Below are 20,143 nucleotides of genomic sequence, written 5' to 3' on the forward strand. Positions count from 1 at the left end.
AGGTACTGCTAGTGCTGGAAGGTAAACGGCGTTTCTGTGCGCTGCTCTGGTTTGCCAGAAGCGGCTTAGTCATGCTGGCCACATGACCCGGAAGCTGTACGCCGGCTCCCTCGGCCAATAAAGCGAGATGAGCACTGCAACCCCAGAGTCGGCCACAACTGGACCTAATGGTCAGGGGTCCCTTTACCTTTACCTTTAAAGGGACCCCTGACAGTTAAGTCCAGTCGCGAATGACTCTGGGAGCCCCTTCTGGTGCAACGGAACACCGACACCAGAGCAGCGCACGAAAACACTGTTAACTTCCCGCCGGAATGGTACCTATTAATCTACTTGCACTTTTTGGCGTGCTTCTGAATTGCTAGGTTGGCAGGAGCTGGGACCGAGCAACGGGAGCTCACCCCGTCACGGGGATTCGAACTGCCTATCTTTTGATCAGCAAGCCCAAGGCTCAGTGTTTTAGACCACAGTGCCACCCACGTCCTGATAGCTTTAGGGTTTGCTAAAGCCTGAACAAGGTGGGAAGTCTCTCCGTGGCTCCGAGGCCAGGGCTTCCACACTTCCTCAGACACACTGAATTAAGGGCATATCTGTACACTAAAATCTGGTTTATTGACTCTGAGATCTACACCATACATTCATACCACTTTTATACCAATTTAAGGGGCATGGCTCCCCCCCTCCCCAAGAACCTTGGGAACTGTGGGTACTACACATAGTTACAATTCCCAGCATCCTTAAACTACGGTCTCAGGATTCTTGGAGGAAGCTATGTGCTTTAAATGGAAGGTGTGGGCAGTTGCCTCTCTTGCCCCAGGAAACCGGGGAAGGCAAGGAAAAAAGAGGAGCAGTAGGCATCTAACATGGGGCACAGGTGGCGCTGTGGTCTAAACCACAGATCCTAGGGCTTGCCGATTAGAAGGTCGGTGGTTCGAATCCCCGCAATGGAGTGAGCTCCTGTTGCTCGGTCCCTGTTCCTGCCCACCTAGCAGTTCGAAAGCACATCAAAGTGCAAGTAGATAAATAGGTACCGCTTCGGTGGGAAGGTAAATGGTGTTTCCGTGCGCTGCTCTGGTTTCGCCAGAAGCGGCTTAGTCATGCTGGTCACATGACTTGGAAGCTGCACGCCGGCTCCCTTGGCCAGTAAAGCGAGATGAGCGCTGCAACCCCAGAGTCGTCTGCGACTGGACCCAACGGTCAGGGGTCCCTTTATCAGAGTCTCCAAATCAGAGTCTCTAAAATTGTCTGGGAAAAGCCATGAAGAAATGAAACCAATGAAGAACTGTAGAGCATTATAATAGCCTGATTGTTATCGTGCCAGCCAGTAATTTAGGCAATCGTAATCATTCAGAATCTAGTGCCAAGTGGTATGCAAATTTGTTATGACTCAACTCGCTTATTTTCCATTTATGTAAAAAAGTTTAATAAAATAAATAGGTCATGTCAAGTTGTGCGAACATATTAAATACAGGAACACATTATTTACAATATTAAAAAAACAAAACTTCTCCACGTATACATATTTACACTAATGTAAAATCAAACTGTGTCGCTCAAGTTCTCCTTTTCGGTCACAACAATCTTATACACACAACCCAGTGTAACTTAAGGGTACAGTCCCTTGCAGAAGCAAATCCCAGAATGTTCAGTGGGGCTTACAGGAAATAATATATAGGACTGTAGCTTGAGTTAATTAAAATGCAGCTTTTCAGGAAGTCCTACATAACTTTACAGGAAGCATAAAGTAATAGCATGTGGTTGCAGGTTTACACACAATTAGACTGCTTAAGATATTCCATGCCACTGTTCAATGCAGGAAGATTTACATTTCTAAAAACAAAACAAAGAACTCCACTGAAGGTGGTGAGCGTTGATAAGTCTGTGTGCCAAAGCAATCAATTTCCCCCACAATTGTAGCATCAAAATATTTTAAGTTGTCTTGTATGATTGCTCATCATTCACTTTTGCCATAAATGGGCATTTTCTAGCATGCATTTGCCCCTGTATTCCAAAGGGTATTGAGAAGGGGCCGCTGTTACTGCATTGGCACAAGTATTTATTCTTTACTTGAGGTGGGAGAAGGATCTAGGGCAGCGGTGGGGAACCTGTTTTCCTCCAGATGTTGATGGAACATAACTTGCATCATTCCTGACCTTGGGCCATGTTGGCTAGAGCAGATGAAGAGCTTCAGAAACATCGGGAGAGCCACAGGAACCCCAGACCTGATCAAGGCTTCAAGGGAGAAGCAGCAAGACAACAGGACTGGCAAAAGAGTCTCAATTTTATGACCTCTCTCATGGCAAGCTCTCCAAGGATTTCGGGAACCACCAGACTGCCGATTTAGAATTCACTTCCCAACCTACTTAAATCCAGAACAATCTGTGCTTTGAGGAGAACTTCAGTAGGTGGCCTTCAGTGTTATTTCCACATCTCAGCCGTCTTGATTGTTACACAGCACAGGTTGCGAAAACAGCAGCCCTGGGCTTCTGAACGCTAAAGAGACAGTTCAGCGATAGTTTAGGCACACTGCAGCTGACTGGGATTTAGTGGCATAGCATGCGTTGCCAGAGCCCGGGGCAAAACAAGTATCCTCAGCACCGCCCGCCAATAGGCTGGAATGAAGGGGCAATAGCTCGGCAACTTACCCAAGCGGCAACAATGGTGCCCTGCGAGTGTCAAGCATGGCAGAGGGTGGGACAGGGGATTGGCTAGGAATGAGTCTCTTTATAAAGCCCGTGCAGAGGGCACCCTAGCGATTGGCCATTGCCCAAATCCACTCTCCAGTCTGCCCACACAAACATTGGGAGATCTTCTGTGTGAGGGGGAGGGCACACTATTTTTCATTTATGATGACTACTTCATTTTTTTCCCCTTCTGAAATTTTGTGCCCCAAAGAATTTCGTGCCTCAGTTGCCCTGCCCATGCTATGCCACTGCTGGGATTACACAAACCCTGAGACAGCAACAACAAGGAACTCTTAGGTGAGAGTTTTGCTGTGAGATGACGGTCTTTAAAAATGTGCATTTATCAAAGAAAGAAAGAAAGAAAGAAAGAAAGAAAGAAAGAAAGAAAGAAAGAACCAGAGCAGCAGCAAACTTGGAAACAGCTCGTGCACCTCCACAGCAAAACATCCAGAACAGAAAGCAGACAGCAGTGACATTTCTGGTCTGCCACCTTTTCAGGCAGCAAGCAGGAGTCTTCAAGTTGACAACAGGTGGAGGTGGAGGAGAAGAGAGGCACACCCTGTGCAGATTATCCCAGGCTGGGAGTCACAGAGCTCTTTAAGCAACCTGAGACTTATTTCAAATCCTGCTCTGTTTCCCCTCCTTTCACCTTGAGGGGTGTGTGTGTGTGGAAGTCAGTAACAACACAAAGAAGAAGAAGAAGAAGAAGAAGAAGAAGAAGAAGAAGAAGAAGAAGAAGAAACCATCTCTTTATAAAGGCATGAACACCTCCCTAAATTCTCCCCCTTGCACACAGACGTCTCTGTAAACTACCTGCCGAGAGTTCTCTGGTGACAGATTAACGCACACACGGTCTTTGGGTCGTCTTCCGGTACTGAACAGGGTGGGGCAGCTCTCCGGCGGCTGTGGAAACGACAGATGTTGACTCCTGCAAGTGTGGCGGCATGTTTGACATCCTCTGGCAGCTGCAGAGAGGCCAAGGGCGTGCAAAAGCCCTCCTTGCGGCATCTTCCATGTTGGGCAGACAAGGTCTCAGGCTCTCAACGTGCTCCTCTGAGGTTCTGAGTTTGACCTTCTCCGACGTGCCTCCACGGAAGGGCGTGTGCCTCAGCGACAGCCTTTTCAGCTGCATCTCCTAGAAGAGGCAAGAACTGAGTAATAGCTTCGACAGGAACATCATCGTGCCAAGCTGGGAGCTACTGAAAGTGCTTTCGAAGAGTTAAAAAGTAGGATTTAGTGGGCCATGGGGACATAAAAAGAGCCTGTTGAATCAGGCCAACGGCCCATTTAGTTCAGCACCCTGTTCTCACAGTGTTGGACTAGATGATGATGATAATAATAATAATAATAATAATAATAATAATAATAATAATAATAGATTTTATTTATACCTGCCCTCCCCAGCCAAGACCGGGCTCAGGGCGGCTAACACCAAATATAAAAACAATGGATTGAAATACAGCTTAAAAAACAAGATTAAAATACAGCATCAAAACATTAAAAGGCAGCCTCATTTCAGGGGAAACTCAACCAAAAACTTTTTTGGGGATAAAAACGTCAAGTCTTCACCAAGGCTAACTATCCAGACTGGTCCTACACGGGCCAGAAAAAAGCCAGGGAAGTCCCCAAATAGGAGTTCCAACACAGAAGAAGAAAGAGAAAGAGGGAGAAGGAATCAAATTGATTCCAAGCCAAAGGCCAGGCAGAACAACTCTGTCTTACAGGCCTTGAGGAAAGAAATCAGATCCCGCAGGGCCCTGGTCTCATGAGGCAGAGCGTTCCACCAGGCTGGAGCCAGAGTTGAAAAGGCCCTGGCTCTGGTTGAAGCCAATCTAACTTCCGTAGGGTCCGGGACCTCTAGGGTGTTGCTGTTTATGGACCTTGAGGCTCTCCGTGGGGCATACCGGGAGAGGCGGTCCAGTAGGTACAAGGGTCCTAGGCCATGAAGGAAGCCTGCAAACGAAATGAGCACAACAGCATCCTGCCCCAGAAATTGGTATTCAGAGGGGTGCCGCGGTTCAGTGATGGAGCCCGTGCTTTGGGTACAAAAAGCCCCCAGAATCAATCTCCAGTCAAGAGATGCCAGCCAATGTAAGACAAGAAAAAAGCACACCAAGAACTCAGACCAATGTAAGTTTCAGTAGTAGGAGTGGTCCCTACTCACAAGTCAATAGTCAATAATAACAAAAACTAATCCATTCAAAAGTATGTATTCTGACAAGAATTACAAACTCAAATAGAAATTTCAAATTCTAACAGTGATTACAAACTCTAACTCATAAAGATATGTATAACACAATAATTCGCTACAAAGATTTTCAGTAGTGGACCACTCCCACTACTGAAACTTACATTGGCCTGAGTTATTGGTATATTTAATAACAAGAACTCCAACTTATTTAAAGCCAGTGTAAGACAGCTCCTGGATGGATTTCGTAATTAGACAGAGCCTTCATATTGACCTGACAATAATGGCTCTGCATCTGATGGCTCCCTGGAGTACTGTGTCCAGTTCTGGGCACCACAGTTCAAGATGGACACTGACAAACTGGAACGTGTCCAGAGGAGGGCAAGCAAAATGGTCAAAGGCCTGGAAATGATGCCTTATGAGGAACGGCTAAGGGAGCTGGGCATGTTTAGCCTGGAGAAGAGGAGGTTAAGGGGTGATATGATAGCCATGTTCAAATATATACAAGGATGTCACATAGAGGAGGGAGAAAGGTTGTTTTCTGCTGCTCCACAGAAGCGGACACGGAGCAATGGATCCAAACTACAAGAAAGAAAATTCCACCTAAACATTAGGAAGAACTTCCTGACAGTAAGAGCTGTTTGACAGTGGAATTTGCTGCCAAGGAGTGTGGTGGAGTCTCCTTCTTTGGAGGTCTTTAAGCAGAGGCTTGACAACCATATGTCAGGAGTGCTCTGATGGTGTTTCCTGCTTGGCAGGGGGTTGGACTCGATGGCCCTTGTGGTCTCTTCCAACTCTATGATTCTATGATTCTATGATTCCCTAGAGAATGCCTGCAACCGTAGAGCCTGATTCTGATCTCTTGCAGGGTCCATACTTTCAAGGAAACTCTACCCACTGCATTTAACTCTGGAATGACGGACAGTGGAACTGGAAAACAGTCTACTCACTTCCCCAAACCAAACAGGCCAACCACATACATTTTGCTTCAGAAGCGAGTCCCACTGTGTTTACTGTGGTCTACTCCCCGGTAGATGCGAACAGGATGGCAGCCAAAGAGGGGGAACAGGATGGCTCGAAATCGAAGCATCATCGGTACACATCTACAGAGCCAATTAATGCACCACGCACAATTTAGCACTTGCCCGAAGTTTGAAAACTGCTGCCCCTGTGGTCATTTCGGAAATATAGAATTTCAGAATTTTCTTGGCATACTATACTTTGTTGTCATTCTTACAACAGCTGCCCTGCGAGGTTGGTGGCCGGTATTAATAGGGTATGGGTGGGAATGGGATAAGATACAGTGTTTTCCTTTAACCCACCTAGTGAACATATAGATGCGGCAAGATGGTGCTTAGTCACTAGGCCATAGAAGTTCTGATACAGATGATAGGGATATATAGAAAGCCATTGGCCCATCTGGTTCAGGGGACATACCCGGCAGCTGCTCTACCCCCAAGCTAAGGCACGTTTCCAAATATGATGCATAGCCAGATTTGCAATATATTTGGGGTGTGGTTCCTCTTCTCCTGAAAGGCACTATTATCCCAAAGCGATGCTATCCCCAGTCAGTTCTACGAAGAGGGATTTTTGACTGTTTGCTTCTTGGAGAATTAAAACCTTTGGAGAAGAAAGCATATTGAGAAGCGATACTCACCTTCAGTTCCCTTTAAACATCATTGCTGGAACTTCCGTTTTCTTGCCGGAGCCTCCTCCTTTCTTCCTTTTCATCGCACACAGAACACTTTTTCCTTACCCTGTGAAGTAACAACATTGGAATCCGTCATGAAAACTGAGATTGCCCCCTCCAAAAGTATACAAAACGCCCCTTTCGCAAACTCCGATGATCTGAAATCCAAGTGTAGTGTTGCCTATTATATCTGGAGACAAAGCAACTTGCCTCATGCATGGTATAATTTTGAGAAGGCCATTAGGAAACAGAGTGTGTACTTTCAGTTTACTGTGCATTAAAACACAATGGTACCTTGGTTTGCGAACAGTCTGGTTTGCATACGTTTTGGATTACAAACCCGGCAGTGCGTGTCCCAGTTTGCAAACTTTTTTTTAATTACAACACATTTTTTTTTAATTACAAACAAATTTTTTTTGGGAGGGCCCATTGGCGAAAGCGCGCCTTGGGTTACAACCTGTTTTGGTTTACGAACGGACCTCCAGAACGGATTATAGTTGTAAACCAAGGTACCACTGTATACAAACCCTTTTAAGGAACTCAGGATAGGGGTAGAGAAGGGACTATCAGAGTCCAAGCATTAATTCCTGCGAAATGTCCTACTGCGTGGGCCAAATCTGCTGCAAGGGGTGGGAAAAGAATGAGAGGGCCCTTCAGAGTAGGTGTACTGAGGTTTCTGCAACTCTCCCCATTGGGATAGGGTAAGGAAGGACTCTTCTAGAAGCCTCTGTCTAGATAACATCATGTTCTATATGAGCACCAAGGATCCTCAATCATGGAATCAGCAGAAGGTGGACTGGGCCTCTGAGGTTTCACTTTGTGTCAACGATGAGTTCCTGATCCATTTATCTCAGCTAACCACCATGCAGGCTGACACTTCAAGGCCCCTTCACAAACAGGTGTGGCTTCCGGCAGGCTGGTCAGCTGTTCTCAGCTTACCCTCACGAGACTCTCGTAAAGCTAAAATGGGGAGGCAGAGAATCATGTCGGCCATCTTGAGTCCCTTGGAGGAATGTGATATATACTGAAGCGAAACTTTGGGAGGCAGTGAATTGGCTTTGCATTTCTGTTCTTAGTTCAAGAACATCCGGCTAGTTTGCAACATCGCTGCCAGCAACAGATACCATGGACAGATCCATTTGTGCATGCTTTGTATGCCTAGTAAAAAAGAACTGACGGGTACCCGCAAATGGTATCATTTGCTGGCCTCTATGGAAACTGGCTATAAACTGTTGATTTATCCTAAATTATTAGCACTGAGCTGTGCATTTTTAGAGTTTCAAATGAGCCGGAATGCCCTGCCTTACTATTTGTAGATTAAACTGGGTGAGGCAGCATCTAAGGTGAATTCTTACTATGAACGATACAAAGAGCAGCAGTGCGATTGCCACTAAACCCCCTTTCCCCATGAGTGGGACATTGCTTTATGCTATCGCATGCAGTAAACCTATGCAGATGGCACACTTAGCCAGGCATTGGCTGACATGGTGTGATTGAGTGATATTGCCTGATTCCCATCCGTCCTCCTATCGGGGGCCCCTCAGAGTGTGGGCCACACCTCATGATATCACCAAAACACAAAGGTCCATGGTTTACAAATGCAACACTAGCTCATGACACCACCCCACATTGAACCCATTATCCGCCCCCAACTATTTGGTGACCACCATATACCCATTGTTTAAATTAAGCTTGTTCCAGAGCTTTACATCTTAAAGCTTAAAGTTAAAGGGTAAAGGGACCCCTGACCATTAGGTCCAGTCGTGGCCGACTCTGGGGTTGTGGCGCTCATCTCGCTTTATTGGCCGAGGGAGCCGGCATACAGCTTCCAGGCCATGTGGCCAGCATGACTAAGCCACTTCTGGCAAACCAGAGCAGTGCATGGAAATGCCGTTTACCTTCCTGCCAGAGCGGTACCTATTTATCTACTTGCACTTTTATGTGCTTTCAAACTGCTAGGTTGGCATGTGCTGGGACCGAGCAACGGGAGCTCACCCCGTCGCAGGGATTCGAACCACCGACCTTCTGATTGGCATGTCCTAGGCTCTGTGGTTTAACCTACAGCGCCACCCGCATCCCATCTTAAAGGTTAGGAGGACGTAAGCTTTGACCAGTTCCTGGAGACCTGAAGGACACCGTCTGCAGACTGCATTTCAATTCAAAAGTTTCTGAAATGTTGAACGTACATGAGTGTTCACCAGGTTGTTTGCTTAGACCAGTGTTTCCCAACCTTGTGCCTCCAGATGTTTTTGGCCTACAACTCCCATCATCCCTAGCTAGCAAGACCAGTGGTCAGGGATGATGGGAGTTGTAGGCCAAAAACATCTGGAGGCACAAGGTTGGGAAACACTGGCTTAGACCGTTGATTTGGATTACATTCATATGGCATACTTTAGGACAAACTTGTAGTGCAAACCAACACCCTATTCCTATAACACACTCAAAAAAGGACTATAGGAGAACGTGTATATAGGTGAAATATTGTGTGTGCTTCTGCCACCAGTTTACTAAGTTTCTTCAACAAACCGGAGGACCGAAATTGTACTACTTACAGCAATGTTACAACGATCACAATGGCAGCAAAGGTGAGCAAACCAGCCGTCGACGCAAGTATTGTGGATGTGAAGCTTTCGTTGCTATTGGTAATGTGCGTCTTCAAGAACTGCTCGACGCAACGTTCGCCAAAGTAATCCGAGTGGCACCTGAAAATTAACCACATACAAAATTTAGCTGCACAGTTTTTCAAGCGCTCGCTTCAAAGTTTACACCAAGGCAAGCCATTCGGATAAGACCTCCTGCAGCTCATCAGCATCACATTGTAAGATGCTGGTGCCCAAGGAGCAGGATCTCATCATGTGATGTTGTCAGATCCAACAGCGCCAGTGAGGAGTTTGCCAGCTGTAGGCTAAGCTGCAATTGGTTTGGCTGGGACATTCCAGGAAAAGCGTACTTCATTCTTTCTTTTAACACATGAGCAAATTACGAGTTCAGCGGCCCACTGTGCAGCTTACAAATGCCACAATCATTTAAAACGTACCTGGCAAAGAGGACTTGCTGGCGACACAGTGAATTACCGTATTTTTCGCTCTATAAGATGCACTTTTTCCCCTTCAAAAATTCAGGGGAAATGTGTGTGCGTCTTATGGAGTGAATGCAGGTTCCTTGGCTTCAGCGATAGCAACACGAAGCCTCCGAAGCGCAGAGGGAGAGCTCCCCCCGTGCTCCAGAGGCTTCGTGTTGCTTTCACTGAAGCCTCCTAAAGCCCCTGGAGTGCAGCAGGAGTTCCCGCTGCGCTCTGAAGACTTGCGGATAGCCGCCTGAAGCCTGGAGAACGAGAGGGGTCAGTGCACACCGATCCCTCTTGCTCTCCAGGCTTCGCTTCCCTGGAAAGGTGCTGCACAGTTTCCCCTCTCTGCGCAACGCCCCTTCAGCGAAGTGGGAGGAGAAATGGAAGGGGCTCTGTTTCTCCTGCTGCTTCACTGAAGGAGCGCTGAGCAGAGAGGGGGAGATTTTCCCCCCCTGTTCTCTCCCTCCTATGGTCCGGTGTGTCCTATAGAGCGAAAAATATGGTAATCAGAAGTGCTAACAAGACAGTAAGCAAAGCCCAACAAAGTTTGGGTACCTTTGTCCCTGGGAACCCTCTCCTGCCATTGGGCAGCTTACATCATTAATTATTGTTCTAGATGTCTCTATCTAGCCCTTGGAATTTTCCCAAGGACACACCCCTCACCAGCCTGACTTTACACCCCAGATGTATTTGCTTGGGCTAGTTATGTGCTCTCAGATTCCAGCAATACCTTTCACCTGCCTGAATGGAAGATACGAGAGGCAGCTGTTACCGTATGCAGAAACTAGACTTCTGTACAATTTTTGCCCCACCTATTTTGGCCATTGGTCCTGCCTCTCCCCCCCCCCCAACCTTTGGCCCTCAAAAGGTTGCTCAGAAAGGAACCCATCCAATTCTATTCTTCATTGAGAATACATGTATAAAAACCACAGTTATTCTAACAATGGCATTGGGCTCATTCCAATCAATGCAGAGACCAGTCAGCAGCATCCAGGTTTCTGTGACACCTTTGTCCAGGAAGGCAAGGTCGGATTAAGACCTTTCAAAGCCCCAAGCACTCCAAAGATTTCGATGCCCACATATATATCCAATTCAAAATAGAAACAATGATAAACCATGAAATACCATTTTATTTTTCGAAATGAAACAAAACCTGCAGTAAGATGGGAGATAATGTTTATTTTTGTATACTACCACTTTATTTTCTCCTGCTTTTTTCTAATTGCAAAGCCTTTGATCGGATCCTCAAAACTCACCTTAATGCAACACATCTGCCTCTATGCTTAGCAGAGATAAGGCGTCCAGCCTGCCTTGTGGCATGGTTTTCTGTTGGGATTTTTAATATACTTCAGCTGAGAAAACAAATGCTCAGCTGAGAAATTTGTGACCATTAATGTTAAAAAAAACAGCAATGGGAAATTTCTATGGTGCCCCCCCCTTCCCTTGATGGGCTTATTTTGCTTCATGGTTAATCCAGCCTAGCAGGTTGACTGTGGGTTGATAAGCGCTTTGTTCTCAAACTTTCTCAATAATTTAAAAAAACGGTAAACTATTTGTCAACAGATCTGTGTTTTCTATGTTTTGCTGCCCAGTTAATAGCTCTGTGCTCAGGGCTGTGGCTTTAAACGCCTTCTATTTTTGTTTTTATCCTGCATTTTATTCTGTGAACCGCCCTGAGATCTTATGATGGTGGGCAGTATATAAATCGATCGATCGATCAATCAATCAATCAATTCTGTGCAAAAGTCCAGAATTCAGAAGGACTGCCCTCAAAGGCCGTAGGTCAACTTACTTGCATGTGGCTTTTCGCAGGTGTTCATAATATTTGCAGTCCCCATGTACACAGAAGTTTTTAAACTCTACTTCACATGGAGTTTTCTTCTTGTTTTTCTTCCCCTTGTTGTTTCCCTTTCTTTTTGGCTTCTTTTTCCCGCTCTCTGATTTTGCTGGCTTTTTAAGTTCAAATGGAACTGGAAAGGGGAAAGAGGAACAAAAAGTGTTTATTTGCATTGACGAGTGATCTGCCCTTACTTCAGTGAGCTCAGGGTGGTATTTTAACTGCAGATTAGATCACACTGAGAGGGAAATGGGGGAAGAGGGAGGGAGATGTAGCCAAGGACAGTAGCATTTCAACCTCAGTTTCCCATTCAGACTAGTACCATATTTTTTGCTCTATAAGACTCACTTTTTCCCTCCTAAAAAGTAAGGGGAAATGTGTGTGTGTCTTATGGAGCGAATGCAGCTATCCCAGAAGCCAGAAGGGATCGCTGCTTTTGCTGCACAGCTGTCCCTCTTGCTGTTCTGGCTTCTGAGATTCAGGATTTTTTTTTTCTTGTTTTCCTCCTCCAAAAACTAGGTGCGTCTTGTGGTCTGGTGCGTCTTATAGAGCGAAAAATATGGTGCTGTACACGACTTTGGCTGCAAGTCCAAAGATCAACAAAGGGCCTTCATGCTAGAGACCTGCCTATAATACACAATATTCTAACAAGATAGCAATTGGGTATCCTGCTTTAAATTGAAGATGGCCCTGAAAATATTCTTGTGTGGAAGAGGTTTTAGGTGCATTTTTAAAAAACAGCAGCAGCAGCAGCAGCAGCAACAACAACAACAACAACAACAGAAGATGAACAAAAGATGCTTATGTCTTTAGAGGAGACAACTTTGTGCCAGCAGAAACTCAAGGAACAGAGTCTAGGAAACCATGATTTATTTATTTTTATACACTAAGGCCAAGGTGCCTGATCCAGATATTTAACTCTTGGTGTTCAGGAAGTGCTTCCCTTTCTATTTTTAGACCTAGCACATACCTCACACTCCAGAAGTAACATATGACCAGGAAAGAAGCTGACACAGATGTGAAACAATTTTTGCCTCTGCTTTTTATGTTGATGTGACACACATTTTAGAAAGTCAATGTGCAAAAGCCCTTTTAATATAGCTTCGAGTTTGATTCCCAAATGCAATAAAGCCCGAGCTAGTAATAACTGTTGTTGACTAATTTTATCATAAACATTACTGCTCAGCATGAAGGGCAAATTAAGTAGTGTCAACTAATTATGCTTAGCAAGTCTAATGAAGTGTGGTAATATGGTTAACCCCAAAGATATTTGCATTTCAGAGGGGTTCAAAGGCCTGAACAGACAGCCAAGGAGGAATTGTTAAAGAGGATTTCACAGCCATCTCCCACTTTAAAGATGCATGCTTGTGGGATTCTGCTGCGGTGTGCTAATGAACATGTGCCATTAATGGACGGAAAGACATTCTTAAATCATTCCCACCCAACCCTCCTATACATGCCTGTGAAAAAAAACATTAGTTAACACACAACTGAGTTTCAGGATCACTTCCTGAATTTTCCATTTTGCTGTTACAGTAGTACCTCGGGTTAAGAACTTAATTCGTTCTGGAGGTCTGTTCTTAACCTGAAACTGTTCTTAACCTAAGGTACCACTTTAGCTAATGGGGCCTCCTGCTGCCGCCGCGCCACCGGAGCATGATTTCTGTTCTCATCCTGAAGCAAAGTTCTTAACCCGAGGTACTATTTCTGGGTTGGTGGAGTCTGTAACCTGAAGCGTCTGTAATCCGAGGTACCACTGTACTAAGAACACGAAACATAACTAGATGGCCTTTTTTGTTTTTTTAGGTCACGATCGGCAAGACTTGCTAGACTTCATGTTGTAGGTGTGTTTATTGCATTTTAATCATGCTGTTCCTCCAAGAAACTTAAGCAATGTGTATAGCTCTCCCCTCCCCCCCTTAACAGCAACTCTGAAGTACGTTGGGTCAGACATTTTCTCTCGGCCTGAGGTAAAGAAAACCACACCACCTAGGTGTAGCTCTAAAACGTATCGTACGAATGACAAACTTGTTTAGAAGACATCATACAGAGACACTCATCAGAGAAACAGGATGGAGTACAACTCCCTGTCAGGCACACAAACTGACACTATAGCATCCTTTCGGCGCACATTGCTCAGCTCATGACGGCTACATTGCAATTAGCATTACGAATGACACTTTGAGCCACGGCAGGTGGCTGTCAAAAGACTTCAGCCAGCTAGGCTCCATGATCACCAAACCTCATATGTTCTACCTCGGTGGTTCCTCAGCCCCAACCTGGACTACTTGAAAATTGGTGGCCCACTTACGGTTTCCTTTGGAGACTATGGAAATTTGTTGTCCATACCCCCCTCAAGCTGCTATTCATGGACACATTCCAGAGTAAGAACTTAGTTTGTTGACTGTACCTTTTAGGGGTGACAGCTTGAATAAGATATTTGGGGGAGAGGGGGGTAAGCCCCACCCCACATAATCGATCACGTGGTGCTGTGCGTGCACACCATTCAGGCTTGCCCCCCTCAAATATTTTTGAGGGATGGCCGAAGAGACCTCAGCCTTGAGGATTGGCTACTATGGTACCTTTATTCTGCACAACGGGGCCAAGGCTTTCAAGTTGGTCAACAAACTAAGCTATATGGACCAATGGCCTGATTCAGGACTAGACAGCTTCAGATGTTCCTACGATGGCTTGCAAAATTCTCAACAGCCCTCCAAGTGTCTCTTGCTTAAATGGTTTTATCCTGCCCCTTGACTCCACAATGGAGCCAGCAATTCCCAGGATTCTTTGGAGGCAGCCAAGGCTTGTGCAACCACTATAAGTTTGCAGTGTAGCTATGCTCCTTTGTTTTCTGGAACCAACAACAGTCCATTTCAACAAAGTGCCAGCAGAGTATTGCTCCTTACCTCAAGAGTCTTAGAAATGGCATGAGCGTTAGGAAGGCAAAATATTGCTCCCAAACCAATGTTTCCTTAAAACTCAAAAGCAACAGCGCTGTCAGCTCTCAGGGTTAAAGGCTCAATTGTGAGCCAAAGAATGAAACTGCTTCTGAACCAAAGGCTGAAGGGTTTAATTCAGGGAGTTTTGGGACTACAGCTCCCATCACCCCTAGCTAACAGGACCAGTGGTCAGGGTTGATGGGAATTGTAGTCCTAAAAACATCTGGAGGCCTGAGTTTGGGGATGCCTGGTTTAAATGCATTGGCTCAGCAGCAGAATGCGAACACATTGGAGGCAGTGTACGGCAGAAAAATTCACTCTTGGTGAATTCCATTTCAAGCATCTGCACTTCCCAGAATAATGTACAGATGGGAATTTTGTTATCTACTATATGCTGAAGTTCTTGAGTGTTACAGCCCAGATCTTGGCTCAAAAAAGAAAAAAAAATACATTTGAAGAATATGTACTTGGCTAGGAAATGTGTTTTGAAATGTATATTTAAATACAAGTTTCAGAGATTATTATTTTAATGGACTTATGGCCAAGCAGATGCAAAAGTAGTATGAACCAGAAGCAGCCCAGATCACCTACCATATACCAGAATAAATAGCTTATGCTTTGAGTTTGCCAGAAATTTAAAGCTCTGTTTACAAACAACACATTCTGCTGCCGTTCCAAAACTTAATTGCAACTATGCACCGGGAAAGCTTATCAGATTGATACCCAGGTTTCACTAATTAAATAATATTCCAAATAACTCTCGCCCACAGTGGTTGCAGGAGAACTGCAACCCAAGATATGATCACGTTGTTCAGATTTTGAAAACCTCAAATTTAAAAGGTTTAGTAATATTAAAGGAAGGAAATCCTACTGGGCTGTGGTAGTGCAGGGCAAGTTTCTACTTAGCCTCATACTCACTTGGTGTGACTTATGGGAAAATATGTCTAAGGCCCATTGTTGCTACGTTATAGGGTAATTAACTTACAGCAGTGTAAATTAATGCCAACTGGTGAGTGAAAAGCAGAATTATTGAGTTTGACAGTGCTTTTTCTGGGGGGATGCAGGGGTATGGATACCCCTAAATGTTTTGAGAATCTTTGTACTTTTGTCCATTTACTGTCTTTATTTTCCCCGAATTGAACTATAAAATGGGGATTTTCTTGAGTCAAAATGAGAGTACCCCTAAACATTTTTACTTTTTTTAAGGAAAAAAAGCACTGGAATTTGAGTGTTATATTATTCTGTTGAGACAATGAAAACTTGAATTTGAAGGAGGGAGAAATTGAAATCCATTCATTTCTTCCTATACTCAAAATTTTGGTTAATAATAATAATATTTCTCTCTCTTTTTTTTTTACACAATGGGATACCTGAAAAATGTAGGAACCCATTGCAATTAAGGTAAAGGGCCCCTGGATGGTTAGGTCCAGTCGCAGACGACTCTGGGGTTGCAGCGCTCATCTCACTTTCAGGCCGAAGGAGCCAGCGTTTGTCCACAGACAGTTTTCCAGGTCATGTGGCCAGCAGCACTAAACCTATTTTGGCTCAATGGGAAACCGTGATGGAAACCAGAGCACATGGAAATGCCGTTTACCGTAGCTTCCCGCCAGAGCGGTACCTATTTATCTACTTGCACTTTGACGTGATTTTGAACTGCTAGGTTGGCAGGAGCAGGGACCGAGCAACGGGAGCTCACACCATCATGGGGATTCAAACCGCTGACCTTCTGATCGGCAAGCCCAAGAGGCTCAGTGGTTTAGACCACAGCGCCACCCGCGTCCCTAGGACCTCTCCTAACATCTCGCTAATATATAGTTGAGCCCAGCTGCAAGTGCTTGGATCATAGGAAGTAGAACCAACAAAAATGCAGAGCGTTTGCGGGACCCTAAAGCTTGCATGCAGGGACGCGGGTGGCGCTGTGGGTTAAACCACAGAACCTAGGACTTGCCAATCAGAAGGTCAGCGGTTCGAATCCCCGTGACGGGGTGAGCTCCCGTTGCTCAGTCCCTGCTCCTGCCAACCTAGCAGTTCGAAAGCATGTCAAAGTGCAAGTAGATAAATAGGTACCACTCCGGCGGGAATGTAAACAGCATTTCCGTGTGCTGCTCTGGTTCGCCAGAAGCGGCTTAGTCATGCTGGCCACATAACCCGGAAGCTGTCTGCAGACAAACGCCAGCTCCCTCGGCCTATAGAGCGAGATGAGCGCCGCAACCCCAGAGTCGGTCACAACTGGACCTAATGGTCAGGGGTCCCCTTTACCCTTTAAAGTTTGCATGCTGTTGCAATCAAAGTTGGCCAACTAAAAACTCTCTCCTATATTTCCTTGCAAAAGACACACACCAGCAACTTTTTTGCACAAAACCCACCACATCCCGACAGCAGGCTCGTCTCCACGTGGCCCACAGCCAAGGACGATGGAGCTCTCAACCTCAACTTTGACATACCTGTAGCTGAATCACCTACAAGGAATTGAGGTGCCATCGCCACCTCTTCCTCTTCAGTCTCTTCGTAGTCAACTCCCGAGGAAAACACCCCAGTTGCAGGTGTATTAAGCGTCCTCAGGACGGGCATGTTTTGCTCTTGTTCCGTCACATTTAGCCCTGATCCAGCGGCATGCTGGCACACTGCAAGAGAGAAATGAGACAAATCAGGATGCCATTCTCACTAGTCAGCCAAAACCAGCAGAGAGGTGTTTACCTGAAAGTTACATTAGGCAGCTATTACTTATGTAGTCTTATGCAGCAGTGAGTCACCCGAGAAGCAGCTCTCGGCTTTTCTAATGAGCGAATGCATTTATACTTCCCCGGTATTTTAAAAATGCCTCCCAAGTTTTGGGTTGCTATGCTCCGTTTGACAAAATCAGTGCGCCGCTTACGAGAAACAGATTCTCCACTATAGGCACAAGTCCACGGCTACAATGACTCTGAATTTGGAGGGAAACCCCACTCCTATTAAAAGGACTTACTTGATTCAAAACGACTTACTTCTGAGAATATCTGGTTCGGGGGATGGAGCACAAACATGATTGCGGATGTATCTAAGCCATAGATTTCTCCCACCATTCTAAGGATGGCACACTGGGTGTTAATGTCCAAGAATCATGGAGTTGGAAGGGATCCTGAGAATCATATAGTCCCACCCCCTGCAATGCAGGAATTTGCAGGTGTCCCATATAGGGAATCAAACCTGCAACCTCGGCCCTATCAGTACCATGCTCTAAGCAACTGAGCTATCCAGTGCGTCCTGAGATGAAGATTATTGGGGATCCGGCCACCAAGACAAACAAGCCGCCATTGTGCAGAGCAGTGACAGTTGCTGACATTAGCCACATCTTAGACTAACACAGGGGTTTGGACCAAAACGCCTGCGCAGGCAATTACTAAAGGAGGAACTCCCAATCAGCCTAATCCCATATTACCTACTCATTATCCCTTTCAGTGATAACCAACACGGGACCCTCCAGATTTTGCTGGACTGGAACCCCATCATTCCTGACCCCGTCATTGGGGCTGATGGAAGCTGTAGTCCACAACATCTGGAGTATACAGAGTTGGCTGGCCTTGCTTTCAGGTCAGACAGAAATTACAGCTGAGAGTGAAAGCACCTTTCTAGATGGGGGGTAAATGTGCATTGTGGCTGCAAGCCTATAAGTACTTTCCTCAAAGGAAGCCCAGCCGAACATAGTGGGACTTACTCAGTTGTAAGTATGTTATAAAGACCATAAGCCACATAATTCTTTAACCCCTTTGCTATTCGAACCACCCCCATCCACAATGCAGAAACAGGAATACTAGTCTATCTTGCAGAGTTGTTGATATAAGAGGTGCTATATGAATTCTAAGCTCAAGGTGCAATGGTTAGCCTCTGACTCGGACTGGAAAGAGCTGGGTTCAAATCCCCCACTCCGAGCTTCTTCAGACAACCGGTTCAATTCAGCATTCATCCTGGTCTGCTTGCACAAAGTTCACACAGGGGTTAGGACTATGCCCAGCCTTTTCGGAGCATTCATTCCTAATTGTTTATGGGGTGCTTATATGACAATAAGTGTTTGCCCAGATTCACTTGCGGGGAGATACACGTCTTTCCATTAATTGTTCGTTCATTCCACACTTTTTAGTGTACCTCCTCATCACTTTCCTAAAAGTGCTTTTAAAAAGTGAATTGTAGCACTAGGGCAACAGAGCACCTGAATTACAGAAACCTAAATTTACGGCATGTGTTCCAGTTTCTGCCGACAAATCAGTGGCAGTCTGGAGGCAGCTTCTGCCAAGAAGGTCAGTAGACTGGGTGAACTTTGGACCAACTGTCCCACCTGTGGGTGAGGTGGGCAACCTGCGGTCTTCCAGACATTGTCAGGCCCCAACCAACCCCTGCCACCCCTGACCACCAAACCACCCTGGTTGGGCCTGATGGGAGCTGGAGACCAATAACATTTGGAGACCAACAGGTGAGCTCATCCTAGTCATCCTCCGAATGATGAAGCAATAAAACTGCCATCACATTTGCAAAGCTAAGCAGGGTCTGGTCTGGTTTCAAATTGGATGGGGGACGTTGTGTGTTGAGAGGTTGGACTTAGATGACCCTGGGTGATACCTTCTTCCAGCATTACCTTTCTATAATCTATGAAGCACAGAAGGAAGGACACAGAAATGCATGGAGGGAACAACAGTTTAAAAATAAAATTAAAAATAAAGGAAGCTTTACTTAAGATGTCACAAAAACAGGGAAGAACAAGTATCTAGTAGGGTTAGCGAGGCCAGATCAAAAGTGTAGGGCGTGGGAAAAGGAGAGGAACCCCCCCCCCCTGCAGCCTTTCAGGTGCCTCCTGTTTCAAAACAATGGTGCTGTTCCAACCCAACCTCCTGGAATCAGGAAGCCGTCGGGTATCGGAGCCAAGCCGTGAGAAGCGAGAGAAAATGTAGCAAGTTCCCATCGCTGTACCAGAAACGCCTCTCTCTCTGCGTTTCTCTCCAAAGCGCACCGTCTTGGGTCTGTCACCCGAAGTTAACCCCGACACCCCCCACCCCAGGGTCTCATTGCCCGCCCACCCACCTGCCCCTCTTCCCGCCCTGCCGCTCACCTAAGCTCCAGAGCAGCAGCCGGAGGAGGGCGAGCGTGGCGCGCATGGAGGGCACGGGCGCGTCGTCGGGGGGCGGACGGCTAGGCAGGCGCGCAAAGGCGGCTCCGGCTCAGAGGGACTCGACGGGAGCCTGGCGAGCTGCGAGCGCCGTACGGCAACCCTGCTCCATCCCTGCCGAGAGATATATATGCGGTGGAGGCAGGCAGGCAGGCCGGTCGGACGCAGCTCGACGTCAGCCGGGTGGGGAAAAGGTACAGGAGCGCCTCCAGAGACGCCACCCAGGTGCGCGCGGCGCAAAGAGCGAGCAGGGCGCGGAGGCGGAGCGGGCGCGGAGAGGCGGCGAGGCGGGCCAAGAGGTGATTCAGCCGCGGCTCACGAGCTGCTACCGGCTTCCCCACGAGCCCGGAGAGAGGGAGCTCCGGCCGGATCCCCGGGGGGCAGAAAAAAGGGCGCGGGGTCCCCCCGGGGACACTCTCCTGCGCGCCTGCTCTGGCATTCAGAAACTCCATGTTGCGCTCAGGCCCGAGCGCCACCAAAAGTACTTTACACCTGCTCAGCTTCTCCTCAGTCCTTCCCAAGACTTTGGGGGCACGTCAAGGGAGGTTCTGAGGGTCTGCAAGCCACACTTAAAGAATGCGCCGGGTGGGCCGCTTACACATTG

At 46.5% G+C, this 20,143-nt stretch overlaps 1 protein-coding gene and 1 long non-coding RNA gene across 2 annotated transcripts in view; both read right to left on the reverse strand.

Moving 5' to 3' along the window:
• Positions 1-20,143, reverse strand: part of LOC310830292 — a 313,780-nt gene that overhangs the window by 170,143 nt on the left and 123,494 nt on the right. The gene's annotated exons all lie outside the window — the stretch shown is intronic.
• On the reverse strand, positions 1,397-19,772 carry LOC310830215 (amphiregulin-like). The gene is made up of 6 exons (XM_083709946.1): positions 19,483-19,772; positions 16,847-17,026; positions 11,419-11,596; positions 9,112-9,261; positions 6,527-6,626; positions 1,397-3,816 (listed from the first exon to the last, which is right to left on the reverse strand). The coding sequence occupies exons 1-5, from the start codon at positions 19,526-19,528 to the stop codon at positions 6,539-6,541; spliced, it is 642 nt and encodes a 213-aa protein (XP_083566072.1). The 5' UTR covers positions 19,529-19,772; the 3' UTR covers positions 1,397-3,816; positions 6,527-6,538.

The sequence above is a fragment of the Podarcis gaigeae genome (genome assembly GCF_964106915.1).
Source record: "Podarcis gaigeae genome assembly, chromosome: 13".
In the NCBI taxonomy this organism is placed as follows: domain Eukaryota; kingdom Metazoa; phylum Chordata; class Lepidosauria; order Squamata; family Lacertidae; genus Podarcis; species Podarcis gaigeae.